A 12853-nucleotide genomic window follows, 5' to 3' on the forward strand; every position below is an offset into this window, starting at 1 on the left:
AGGATAGGGGCGCCTGGGTGGCTCAGGGGGTTAAGCCGCTGCCTTCAGCTCAGGTCATGATCCCGGGGTCCTGGGATCGAGTCCCGCGTCGGGCTCTCTGCTCGGCGGGGAGCCTGCTTCTCTCTCTCTCTCTCTCTCTCTCTCTCTCTCTGCCTGCCTCTCCATCTACTTGTGATCTCTCTCTGTCAAATAAATAAATAAAATCTTTAAAAAATAAAAAAAAAATTTTAAGCAGGATAGTCTCTGTCAGTGTATGATGTTTTTCGTCACTAATCTGAAGTTGGAGTGGTGGGGATCATGGAAGGACACATGTTCTCTATAGTCCTGGGGTTTTTTTTAATAACAAAAAGAATAACTTTCCTGGATGGTAAGTATAGGGTGGCTGGGTTATGGACATTGGGGAGGGTATGTGCTATGGTAAATGCTCTGAATTGTGTGAGACTGATGATTCACAGACCTGTCCCCCTGAAGCAAATAATACATTATATGTTAATTAAAAAAAAAAGAATAACTTCCTATTGAATACTAGATGAAAAATTTCTCTTTGTTGTATTGTTACTATGATACTCCTATAGCATAGTATAAGAAAACTCCAAGCTAAGAGTTAAGCTTACTGTTTAACCATTTCATGTCCACAGGTCCACAATAGGTCAATCACCAGAGAGTCTAGAATTCCAATAAGCTGTATAGGAATGAGAAGCTTAAGCACCAGCTGAGATCATCCAAGATTTAAGGTTCATAAAATGAAAATGGCTGCTGCTAAAGAAGGCATGCATGTAGCTGTCAAGTATATAAGAAAAAGAATACTAAGTGAATAGTGATGGAAAATGCAGTTCTAGAATGCTTTTCAGCAACATGATTACAGGGTAACGTATAAACATAGGAGAGCTATTTTTTAATGAGAGAAATGAGTAGTCATCTTAAGCCCTTAGAACCGAGGTTAATATTTTTAAAAGAATTGTATCTGTCCAGCTTCTTACTATATATGTTTACATAGAAATGATCAGATCCCATCACTCTATAATAATTAAAATAACTTCTTTAATTAAGAGATAGCATACAGGGAGCCTGTGTGGCTCAGTTGGCTAAGCATCTGACTCTGATCTTGGTTTGGGTCTTGACCTCAGAGTCATGGGTTTGGGCCTTGCCTTGGGCTCCAGACTGGGTATAGAGCGTCCTTAGGAAATAGAGAGAGAACATACATACAATTAAACAAATTCAGTGTACTAATCAATGTATAGCTCAGTAACTTTTACATCTATATGTGTAGATACATGACACACATCTATACACATACATATGTGCATTCTCGTATACTGGCAAACACAGCCCAGATTAAGATTGAAGATTTCTTATATTCCGAAGTCCCTTTGTTCCCCTTCTCAGTCTAGTATACACAGCAATTAAAAAGTAGCTGGTTATAACAGAGAAAATACTTTGAAGATCACTCACACTAACTGCACCAGAAACCGCATTAGCTGTGAAGAAGAGACCCCATAAAAGAGTGCCTCAGACAAATTAACGATTTTCTTTTTCCCTTTTGTGAAAAGAAGTCCAGATGGAGTGAAGGTTCCAGAGGACCTAGTTTTTTTCCTTCTGTGCTGCTACCCTTAGCCATGAGCGATCTTGGTTTTCATGTAGCTCCAACTCTGCCCAGTATGGTGACCACACTCGAAGCGGGATGAAGGGCGAAGTTGAGGAGGAAAAGGCCCTCCCTGCTGAGTCAGGGCCCTGTCAGTGCTTTCTCAGGAGCCCCACCAAATCATGGCTGCCTAAACCTCACTGGGGAAAACTGCATGGCAAATAGTTTTGGGTGGCAAACCCAAAATAAATGGGAATTTATGAGTAAGAAAGGAAGGGAGGATGGATATTGGTTAGCCAGCAGTCCGGCCATACCAATGGTCACCAATTGCTCCCCGGAATGACCTTGCTTGAAAATGCCACTTTGCTTGTAATGGATAAATGCAATCTGAAATCATCCTACCATGGGTAATGTGTTCCGAAATAAACATTCCTATAACCTCTGCTACAGATATAATATTAAACCATTTGGAAAGGAAGAAATCTAGTGAGGTACTGCTTCAAAAATATGTTTCCCGAGAAAGTATAACTTCATTCTTAAGAAGGAAAGTATAACTTTATTCTTAAGAAGGAAAAGCATAACTTTATTCTTAAGAAGGGAAAATATTAAAGGGTAAAATTAAAAGAATTTGTTTAAGACCACACAAATAACTAAAGGAATTTGGCGGCAGGTGTACATTAATTCTTTGGGACCCACAGATAGAAGTTTGGTCATTTTCAATCTGTAACGCTGTTCATGAGGATTATGAACTTTGATTTAAACTAAGAATGATTTCTTTTCAACAAACTGAATGCGACTAGAGTTTACAGATGCACACTCTCTTATCTACACTTACAAATTCCCAAAAGTTGAAAACCGAAAACTTTTTCACAATTGTACTTCCTATTTGGTGTCAAAAGTTGACCTGAAATGACATGGGGCTACTTATAGTCTTTATTTACCCCATTTAGTATGATTGGTCATATATTTTGTTATATTTGGTTATGGGGCACTACATCATATTACTACTTTAAAATTACAGAAGTCACCCCCCCTTATCCATGGGGGATATGTTCCAGGACCCCTAAAGAATGCCTAAAACCTCAGACAGTACCAAATGCTATATATACTATGTCTTTTCCTACACATACATACCTTTGATAAAATTAAATTTGTAAACTAGGGACAGTAAGAGATTAACAATAACTAATAATAAAATAGGACAATTATAACAATATACTATAATAGAAGCTACATTTATGTGGTCTCTTTCTCTCAAAACATCTCACTGTATCATCCTCACCCTTCTTGTTGTGATGGTGTGAGATGATAAAATGCTACATTATGGATGAAGTGAGGTGAGTGATAGAGGCGTTGTGACATAGCGTCAGGCAACTACTGACCTTCTGATGATTTGTCAGAAGGAGGATTATTGTACCTGTCAGAGGGTAGGTCCCATGTGACTGACTAAAAACTGCAGAAAGCAATACTGGGTAAGGGGGACCACTATATTTTAAAACTCTGAATTCCAAAATATAGCTTCTTTCACCTCACAGTTCTGAGAGGCAAAGGTCTTAAGAACTGCATTATCTAATTGGTTCACAATTTGATGTGTTTAGAGATTCCTATTGCTACAAAAGCTCATTGGAGGAATTACACATCACTGCTGTCAAAATTTTTCTAAGTCTTCAAATCTAAGAAATAGAACACATTATTTCTGCCCATGAATACACAGCATTTTGGTTTGCTAACAAAGAGTAATTCAAAAAGGATAACTGTTTTGATTCCAAGTGTATTAGTTAAATTCTAGCTTTAATAATGCTTTGGCTCATTTTGTTTAAAAAAATGTGTTAATTGAACTTTGTTCAACTGATAAGAAATACAAGGTTTTTTGAATAAAAAATGCCAAAATCAGCACTTGAAAAGAAGCAGAAAATGAGGCAAGTGGTTGCCTGAATTCTTTCTTTTCATTTTATTAGTAATATGTATGGTCTTAGATGTTTGTTTCTTGTTCATATTCATTTATGAACTGAGACATAATCAATCAATGGCTATAATGATGGAGATAAAATGTAGATTTTTTAAAAAAGATTTTATTTATTTGTCAAAGAAAGAGTACAAGCAGTGGGAGCAGCAGGCAGAGAGAAAAGCTGAGCAACGAGCCCAAATCAGGACTTGATCCCAGACCCCTGGGATCAAGACCTGAGCCAAAGCAAGCAATTAACCGATTGAGCCATCCAGCCATCCCTGAAATGTAGTTTTTAAAAAATATAATACCAAAACACTGTGATCCAGCTGTGTAAATTCACAATTTGCATGGGGTTTAATTTTTTTGTTTTGTTTTGTTTTGTTTTTTCTCCACTTCACCAAAGTTTCTCTGGATCTTTTAGCCACTAAAACCTCCAAAATCTCAATTTCCAACATTCTACTCTCTGAATATAATTCACTTGCTGAGATATGGAATTCTTTTCTGTAGCTTACAAACTTCTGCAGGATATCACCTCATTTCTGACTTCAACTGATGTCATTTTCCTTTTCTCTCAGTATACTGCCCCCACATTGGCCTCATTTTACTTCCTGGAATACTTCAAGCTCCATTCTGCCTCAGGACATTAGCACATGTCGTGCCCTACTTCTGGTCTGCTATTTCTCACATATTTTTCAAGTTGGCTCCTTCTTATCCATCAAATCTAGCTTTAATGTCACCAGCTTAGAAAGAACTTTCCTTACCACCTTATCTATATGTTTCACTGCCTATTTTCAACTAAGACTTCACTCTGATTATTTTTTTAAAAGTACTTATAATTTGCTTGCTTATTTCTCTGTCTCCCCACTAGACAGTGAACTCTTTGAAGGGGATGATAAACTATCTCCTATTCATTAACATATATGTAGCACCAAGCATCATGCCTGGCACATTCTAAACTCTTAAGAACTATTTCAATAAACAACATGAGAATAATTTATCCTATGTCTTTCAGTAATAATTTTTCCAAAACATCTCACTCTACATTTTACCTTTACCAAAACAAATCTTGTAAATCATGAATATCGGCTCAAAAACTCTGAAGAAAATTATCCTATAAGAAAGCATACAATTAGAAATAAGCACATTGTGGAATATGAACAGAAGATTCTAATCTATAGATAATAAAGTATACATTTGCAGGCATATCTACATGTGTATATATGGATGTACATATATAATCATATATGTATAATTGTATGTATGCAAATATTAATGTGCATGTGTATATAGGGGTGGTGGAAGGGATGAGAGAGAAAAGAACAGGGCTAGGGTGGTAGAAAGACAAAAGGGCATAGTGAAACTGGCCTCTAACAATTTTTTTCTATTGAAAGGAAAACTGCTTAAAAATTACTAAAAAATTTTAGTCTACTCTCCCTGTTAGATGACTTCTTAAGGATGTTTTCCAGATGATAATCAAATATTACCGAATTTTACTCTCATCGGGTCACTATTGATGAGATTACAAAATAAAATGGGTGTTCAGATATTCTTTTTACCATGGTTGTTCACTAAATATATCTGAATCCAAGTCTTCTGTCATCTCCTTCAGTTGACATTACAGCAAGGACAGAGAAGGGGTCTAGCTCAGGTTCTATCTAAATTGGCCTAGAACCCATACCTGTAGGCGACCTGTGTGGCAAAAGTTAAAGGTCTCGCTTGAAGATATGGTCTTTTCCTCCTGGTTTACCATGGACAGTCCCTGTTTATTCCAGTTGTCATATAACTAATAATATGTCCCCTTTCACTCTCAAGTGTCCTAGTGAAGATGATAAATTATATAGTCACCCTAGCTATAGCTCCTTAAATGCCAGGCAGGGATAGGGCTGCCAGACCAACAAGTGTGTGTGTATGGGAAAAGGTAGGCAATTCTCACCTCTGTCTTCATCCAACTCCTTTAAACCTTGTTCTATCTCATTAGAAATTTAGTTGGCAAAGAATTTTATCCTTAACACATTCAATGAATACATATATGCAGTATTTGACACATTTCGATATTTGCTGGCTTTTTGACTTCACGTTTGCAAACGTCGTGTCGCATTCATTTCACATCACATTTTTTTAAGTCTCAGGCTTCGTTTTTATTTAAAAGCCCAGTTGCAACCGCCTAATACCTGACTCAGCTCACGACTAGAGACGGAGCATCAAATTTCCCAGCCCACTTAATTTGAAAGCCTGCCAAGATAGGTGAAAGACCTTATAAATATGTAAAGCAGGAAGTTCGAATTACAGTCAAGTAAATCTCTAGTGATTGATGTTCTTTTCAAAACAATTAAAAAAAAAAAACTCATAAAAGCAGCACATTTCTAAGACCCCCTCCACCCCCTCCTTACCAAAGGTTTCACCCGAGTTGAGCCTGGACAATGTACTTTTAGTACTGTATTTATTTTGGATTTTTACCACTTCCTGGAGGCCAGGAGGAGGCACAGTGGGAGGATCCAAAAAAACTCAGTACCACAGCCATTTTGTTTGTAAGGCAGAGTGGTAGAATTCTGTCAGCCAGTAAAGCTTTTTGAAACAGAATTTTTAAGGAGGGGAAAAAAAAAAAAGTGTGCCTATTGTTTTAAATTTAACCACCAAAGCCCTTTTATTTTCGTTCCTTGCACCAATGGTTGTTACTGCGGCTAACGAATTCTGTTTTTACAAGGAATCCAAGCTCCCCGAGCTACAGGAGTCGTGAATTTTGTTCACGGATTACCGCCTTCTTTAGGGACCCAATGATGTCAAATCAAAACTGTTTTGATGGCCATAGTTTTCAAATGGCCATATTTGTATCCCCATTACATATCGACGTTCGGGAAGTGATAAACGATTTGCTTATGGAAAGCCTTCTCTTCCGCAAAAACCCACACACAGGAGGGAAGAGTGTTCCTGGAGCCGTTCAAAGGGCATTTTCCCGAGCTCCCAGGCAGTCGTGGGAGCTATTGTTTTGCAGTGTCACTTAATAGCGAGCTTCGACTTTTGTCATTTGGGTGGCTGTGCTTTTAAAAGCCCAGTGTAAAATGGCACACACACTGCATTTTTTTCCGAGCTGCAGGAGGCGGGGGGAGCGGGGGATAGTGCAGACTGTAGGGACACTGCCCTCCTAACCAATCAGAGCACGTCTGCTTGCCATCGCAAAGTTGTTAACCCCAGAGTCTTCTGGCTGCCGCTGCCTCCTCTGCTTTTAATCTTCGTGGATATTTCTCCGATTTTTTCCAAACGCCCACAGATCCTGGGGGAAGCCACCCCATTCAGCCACTGATCATGGAAGAAAGTATTACTTTTTATTTACCAAATATTTTAAAGATGTTTGAAGATCCATATGCTGCCTGGAGGCTGTTGTTTCCAGGGACACAAGTATTCAGCCTATATTGTTACAATTATTTTTCAAGAACTGGCTTCTTCTCTGCCTACACCAATGGTAAGTTTGTAATTTTAAACATTTATGTCATTAAATCTTTGAATGAGCCTCCAGATGAAGAGGATTTTCATTGTGTTTCTTCTAACAAAACCAATCTTTGTATTTTTCTTTTAGCTTTGGTCTCTGCATATTCCACCTAATCTTGTCTGGTAAAATTTTACTAAAAGAAAAAAAAAACATTTTTTTTTCATTATTAAAGCCAAATATTTGTAATATAAATTATACTTTAATTACTGTGAACTACAGGGGAACTCAGCTATTTCAAGATGGACTTGTTTTGTGCCAGCAATGTTGGTAATGCCAAATATGTGCATATCCTCTTTATAAAAATTATGTATTACCTAATTTGTCCAGGACTAAATTATCAGCAGGCAAACTATGGATGTAGTTTTGTTTCTTTCTTTTTCTTTTCTTTCTTTTTTTTTTTTTTTTAATAGGCCTATTGTGGTTTTCTTGATGGATTACTTGGATACAAACTACAGAAAAGCTGCCCTTGGTATAATGAAGGTGGAGATTGACATAACCGGGTTTATATTAAGTTATGGCTGTTACTAAATAGTGGATCTTTTCTTTGCTGATCAGATCTAAACTTGTATTCCATGATATTAATTCCTTGGAGCTCTTCGTTAGATAATCTTTGCAGATCTAGCTTGTTTTTCTCCAAAAAGGTACATTTGGGAGACATTTTGTAATTTTTGGCATTTTTCTAATTTTTTTTTTCTTTTTGCACACGGTGGGAGATCTTTTTTGTTTTGCATTGATCTGTGTTGGTGGCGCTGTAGTGCTCCTCAACAATTTATGTCAGTTTCACTAAAAGAAAAAAGGAGGAAAAAAAAAGAGGTGGGGCAAGATTTGATCTATTATCTTATCCCTTTATTTCCTTAAAGAAAGTTCAATTTGGTCAGGGGAATTATTCAGTTGTATTATTTAAATGTTTATTGTGAACTGTGAACCGTGGGTGAGAGCAGACATGTCGTCACAACCCGTCCAGGGAGCATCAGGGACAAGCGTGCAGTTTGCAGTTGTGTTTTATCTGATCTGATTATCTCTAGATCAGAATTTTTCAATAATTAGCTGTTGGTTTACTTTCTCTTGCCTTCGTAACATTTTGTATTTTCTCTGTATTACAATACCATGCATGTTAATGTTTTTCCAATGTAACAAAATGTTTGAGTTTTAGTTCACTCAACATTGTAAAAGTTGAATTTTGTTTTGAACCTAGGGATTTCTTAAATAACTATTCTAAGTTTCTCCAGGGAATTTTCTACTAGGTTGGCATGTAATAATGCCTACATTATTATTTATTTTGAAATGATACTTCAATTGAATTTATGTATATCCTTGTTTTGAAAAAAGCAAATGTTTTGGAATAAGGTAATTTTTTGAGAACATGTACACAACTGTTTCTAACTTTAAAAATACTGGTATTCGTTTATCTGAATGCAGGTAAAATGTTTTTCATCTTTGTTCTTACTGAGAATTATCTGACTAGAGAATATGGGGTTTAGGCCCAAAGCTTCCCAAGAACAAAATGTACATTATGATATGACATATGTTATACCTGTCTCTGTGAACATTTTAGTTGTTTGTGAAGATAGTAAGTATATCCTTCGTTCGAAAAGAAAGTGGGAGGAATCAATAACCATACCTAAAACATATTATTTTGCTAAATAAAATAAAAACAACTGAAGTACTATCCTAGACCACCTTAACGTATGATTGAATAATTTCTTGAGAGAGTGAAGATTTCTGGAGTTACTGGTTTTTTTCACTTTGAAATAGGTAAATGCTTATTTCACTAATCATTTAAAATTCTTAAGTAAAGGAATATGTGAAAATGTCTAAGAATAGTATTTCTCATTTTTGTGTCCATGTAATTTATTTCTATAGGACTCTTTCTTTGAACTTCAAAAATAATTATGTATCACGTCCATAGTTTTGTTTATACCATGCTGTAAAAATGTTAAAATGTCCACTGTAACATTTTATCTCTTTATACAATTTAAATGCCCCATCAAGACTAGTTTTGACATTATAGATTATTTATAGAATGAAATACAGCAGGTGTAAATATACTATCGAACCCTCTGGTTATTCTGGAGAGTTTAGTTCTCCGAACTTGATCTACTGAATAAAATATACTTCCCATTATGTTTGTTGCTAAAATATTCTGTTATTCAGCTGGTGATATATTTTATTTTTATCTGTAAAAACTAAAAATGTTTATATACTGTAGTTCCCCTTTTAAAAACAAACTGATTCTATGAAGTCCATATGTAGCTATGCAATGCTCTTTGTTCTCCTACATCATTGACTATTACATCATTGATTATGAAGTAACCATTAGAGTTAAATCTTCACTTTTTAAAATCATCCGTATATATTTATATTCAAGATATTCTTTTATATGTTCCTCTTACATCACTAGGTAGGTAAGGAGGTTTAAATCTATAAGGCAAAAACAATTTATTATTTTATATTATTCTCCATTTTTAAATCCACCTTGTGCTTCATTTTAGCTCTGGATTCTTTGGACATTAATTCTTTTTTTAACTGACAATATTTTTGTGGGCATTAGTTCATGAGTTTGGTGTGATTTAGATTAGAATTATTATAAACTATGTTTTTATCATAAAAAAATCTTTATCTATTAAATGTAGTCTAGAGAGAACTCAGTTTTCCATAGTAACAGTTACTAGATCATGAACAATAAAAAAATTATTTAAAGAAAAACCCTGAAATATCATTTCAGTTAATAATACACATTTATTTCTTTCTTGCACACCATTTTATCAGAGATAGTAACAAGTAGCAAAATTGACTACATTAAAATGTCATATCATATTTTCTTACTCTGCCCATCCCTCTGGTGGAAGGGAGGGGTCAATGAGTAGTGAAATCGCCAAAAACAGGTTGCAGAAAAAATAAATAAATGGTGCCAAAGACATGGAGAATCTGTAAATCAAATTCTAAACAATAAACCTCAGAAAAGTAAATTTGAAATTACGGAGTTTGGTCAATAACAGAAATAAGATGGAAATTTTATTATGACAATGTAATGAACCAATGCAATTTCCTAATTTATTAATTTGTACTCATTAGTATTGCTAAAAATTGAGAAAATTTTTAGGTTAGCCAAACCTATTAGGAAAGATGAGATAACAAAGGGAAGAAATATTAAGATGACCTAATATAAATGCTAAAAATATTAGCCAGGGCCAATCTAATATACCTAGGAATGAACTTCTTTAGAAGAAGGAAAAATAGCTAAAAATTTTGTTCTCAGAAAACCAAGTTCAATACAGACCTGAAATTGTACGTTTCCAGTTCCACCCACTTCTTGTCCATATTTACCTCTGCTGTTTCTTGGACATATCATTACTTTCCACAAGACTATACAGATTCACTGCTGTCCTTAGGTTGTGCAAGGAAAGAGAAGGGGAAAGTAATAGACAAAAATGGGTATTTGCAGTATAAATTTTTTTATAATTCCAAAAATATCCTTAAATGAAGAGTCTAAAGAGAAAATAAAGCAAAGAAATTATTTCTTTGTGAAAAAGACAAAAGGGTTTTACTTTCTACTGAATTTGTTCAACATTTATTTTTATTTGGAGATTTATTTATTTTAGATTTTTTTCCTACCTATTATTTCCTACCATGCTAAGATGCTGAGGTATAATATTAAGACAAGACAAGCATCCCTGCTTTCATGGAGTTTATTGTCCAAGAAGGTTCAAGTTTTAATCTAAGGTGTTAGATATGGGGGCCTCCCATTTGGAAATAAAGACCACATGAGATTTCTAGAGTAAAAAACTTTTTTTTTTTAATTTAAATATAGTCAAATGATTTAACAACTGTCCTTCTATTGAGAGGCCATTAGTTGGGCACCAGATATTCACACACTGAGGGGGAAATAGCCCTCAGATTTTAGATATAGCCCAAATAGGTGCTACATAAATAGTTAACCAATACCAATTTTTATTGCGAAATGAGAAATAAAACATAAACTTACTTACTTGTGAAGAGAGATGGAGGTCACTCTGGTAGTGGGAATTTGGGGTGTGTCCTTGTAAGGTCCATTTAATGAAAACTTTGAATGTGGTAGAGCCTCATTTTGTACATTTTATTCACTCTGTCATGAAAAAACTGTCAATGTAAATATAAATTGTGAAATGAAGCAGAGAAATATGATTGCAGTGTAAAGGATTATATCAAAATTAAAATATTTATTTCCATTTTAAAATCTGCAATATTTTTAATGATAGATAAAACAGAATTTTTAAATAAAAACAAATAATTTAATTTACTAAAATAACATAATCACACATTTAGCTAATACTTAATTAGGTAAGCACATGAGACATGGAGCAGGAAAGTAAGCCCGCTACTGTATGTAGATTAATGATCTCTTCATTAAGGATTCTCTATATGTGGATTAAGATGAATTTGAGAATAAAGTCATCAAATTATTTTGTCATAGAGCCAATTAATCCATACTAGGTATAGATGTATTATGGCATTTAGTTTGCTTTTGTACTAACACAGAACCTTCCTGATAGTGACATTAAAAAAAATATGGACATGTATTATTTCAACTAAATCAGTAACAGGAAGCAAGCCAGTTCTATATCTGCTTCAGTAGTAGCTCAACAGTGTTACCAATGTCCTTAGCAGATTCCATTCTTTTACATTGCCACAATGTCAGCAATTGTCTTTCCTCATAGTAACAATATGGCTGCTGCAGCTCCAATCATCATAGCCTGATATTACAATTTCCAAAGGGGAGATCGTTTCTCTTAATACATCCTTCTATAAGGGAAGAAATTCTTGGGGTGCCTGGGTGGTGCAGGGGGTTAAGCCTCTGCCTTCGGCTCAGGTAGTGGCCTGGGATCAGTTGGGCTCAGCTCAGCGGGGAGCCTGCTTCCCCATCTCTCTCTCTGCCTGCCTCTCTGCCTGCTTGTGATCTCTCTCTCTGTCAAATAAATAAATACAATCTTTAAAAAAATAATAATAATAAAGGAAGAAATTCTTGCCAGTGGCCCACAGCACACTGCTTCTTACAGCTCATTGACTATGTTTATAGGACATGTTTGTACCTCACCCAGTAATGGACAAGGAGATTAAAATTCCCGTGATTAGTTTGGCTAGAGAAGAGTTCTTGGAAGGGTGAATACCAGCTCAGTATCCAGTGTGATAACTCAGTATGGTTAGCTCCTATTTGTTTTGTATGAACTTTAACTGCTTTGTGTGAACATTCTTGAGTGATAAAACAGAAGTATCTGTTTTCATAGAGACCAGACTGGACACAAAGGCAGCTAACTAAAAACTAAACTACACTAAAAACAAACATTTAATCAGAGCTTACCATGTTCCAGCTTCTAGCTAAATGCTACTTTTATTATATACTTAAATTCTCACACAAATTTTGGACAGTTACTATACCCATTTTACAGATGAGGAAACTGAGGCTTAGAAAGATTTGACCCAGGTTACCCAGTAAATAAAAAAGCTGGAGTTTGAACCTGGGACATTTGAAATCAGAGGACATTTGGAATCAGTGTACTTACCTGTACTTCTATACTATCACTTTAGACATTTGTAAAATTTATGTTCTGTAAATTGATATATTTTAAATGCACTATACAATGTCACTGTTTAAATGAATCCTCTAGTGAATCATTTTATAAATCTAGTATTTTCATAAAAACAGTAATTGGCCACCTAACTTAGCAGTTGTATACATCTGAATTTTTGTATGTTGAATTTGCTGGAGGCACACTTGTATTGCATCTTACCTCTTCAGAAACATCTCATGAAATTCTTTCAGAAGTTTGATTTTATAGAGAAAAGAAAGATCAGAGAC

At 35.2% G+C, this 12853-nt stretch overlaps 1 protein-coding gene and 1 long non-coding RNA gene across 5 annotated transcripts in view; one reads left to right on the plus strand and one right to left on the minus strand.

The window, feature by feature from the left end:
• Nucleotides 1-1019: 1019 nt before the first annotated feature.
• On the minus strand, nucleotides 1020-6593 carry LOC309869155. The gene is made up of 3 exons (XR_014314016.1): nucleotides 5921-6593; nucleotides 4580-4641; nucleotides 1020-1177 (listed from the first exon to the last, which is right to left on the minus strand). It is a non-coding gene; the product is annotated as an uncharacterized lncRNA (long non-coding RNA).
• Nucleotides 6594-6687: 94 nt separating this feature from the next.
• EPC1 (enhancer of polycomb homolog 1) overlaps nucleotides 6688-12853 on the plus strand; it is a 90047-nt gene continuing 83881 nt past the window's right edge. For 2 of the 4 annotated variants that reach the window (XM_082739772.1, XM_082739774.1), the window contains exon 1: nucleotides 6688-6990. In XM_082739772.1, the coding sequence (XP_082595898.1) occupies nucleotides 6892-6990 (99 nt within the window). In that variant the 5' untranslated portion in view covers nucleotides 6688-6891. The remainder of the gene's footprint in view (nucleotides 6991-12853) is intronic. The other 2 variants (XM_082739768.1, XM_082739769.1) reach the window with 1 other exon arrangement.

The sequence above is a fragment of the Mustela nivalis genome (genome assembly GCF_964662115.1).
Source record: "Mustela nivalis genome assembly, chromosome: 7".
In the NCBI taxonomy this organism is placed as follows: domain Eukaryota; kingdom Metazoa; phylum Chordata; class Mammalia; order Carnivora; family Mustelidae; genus Mustela; species Mustela nivalis.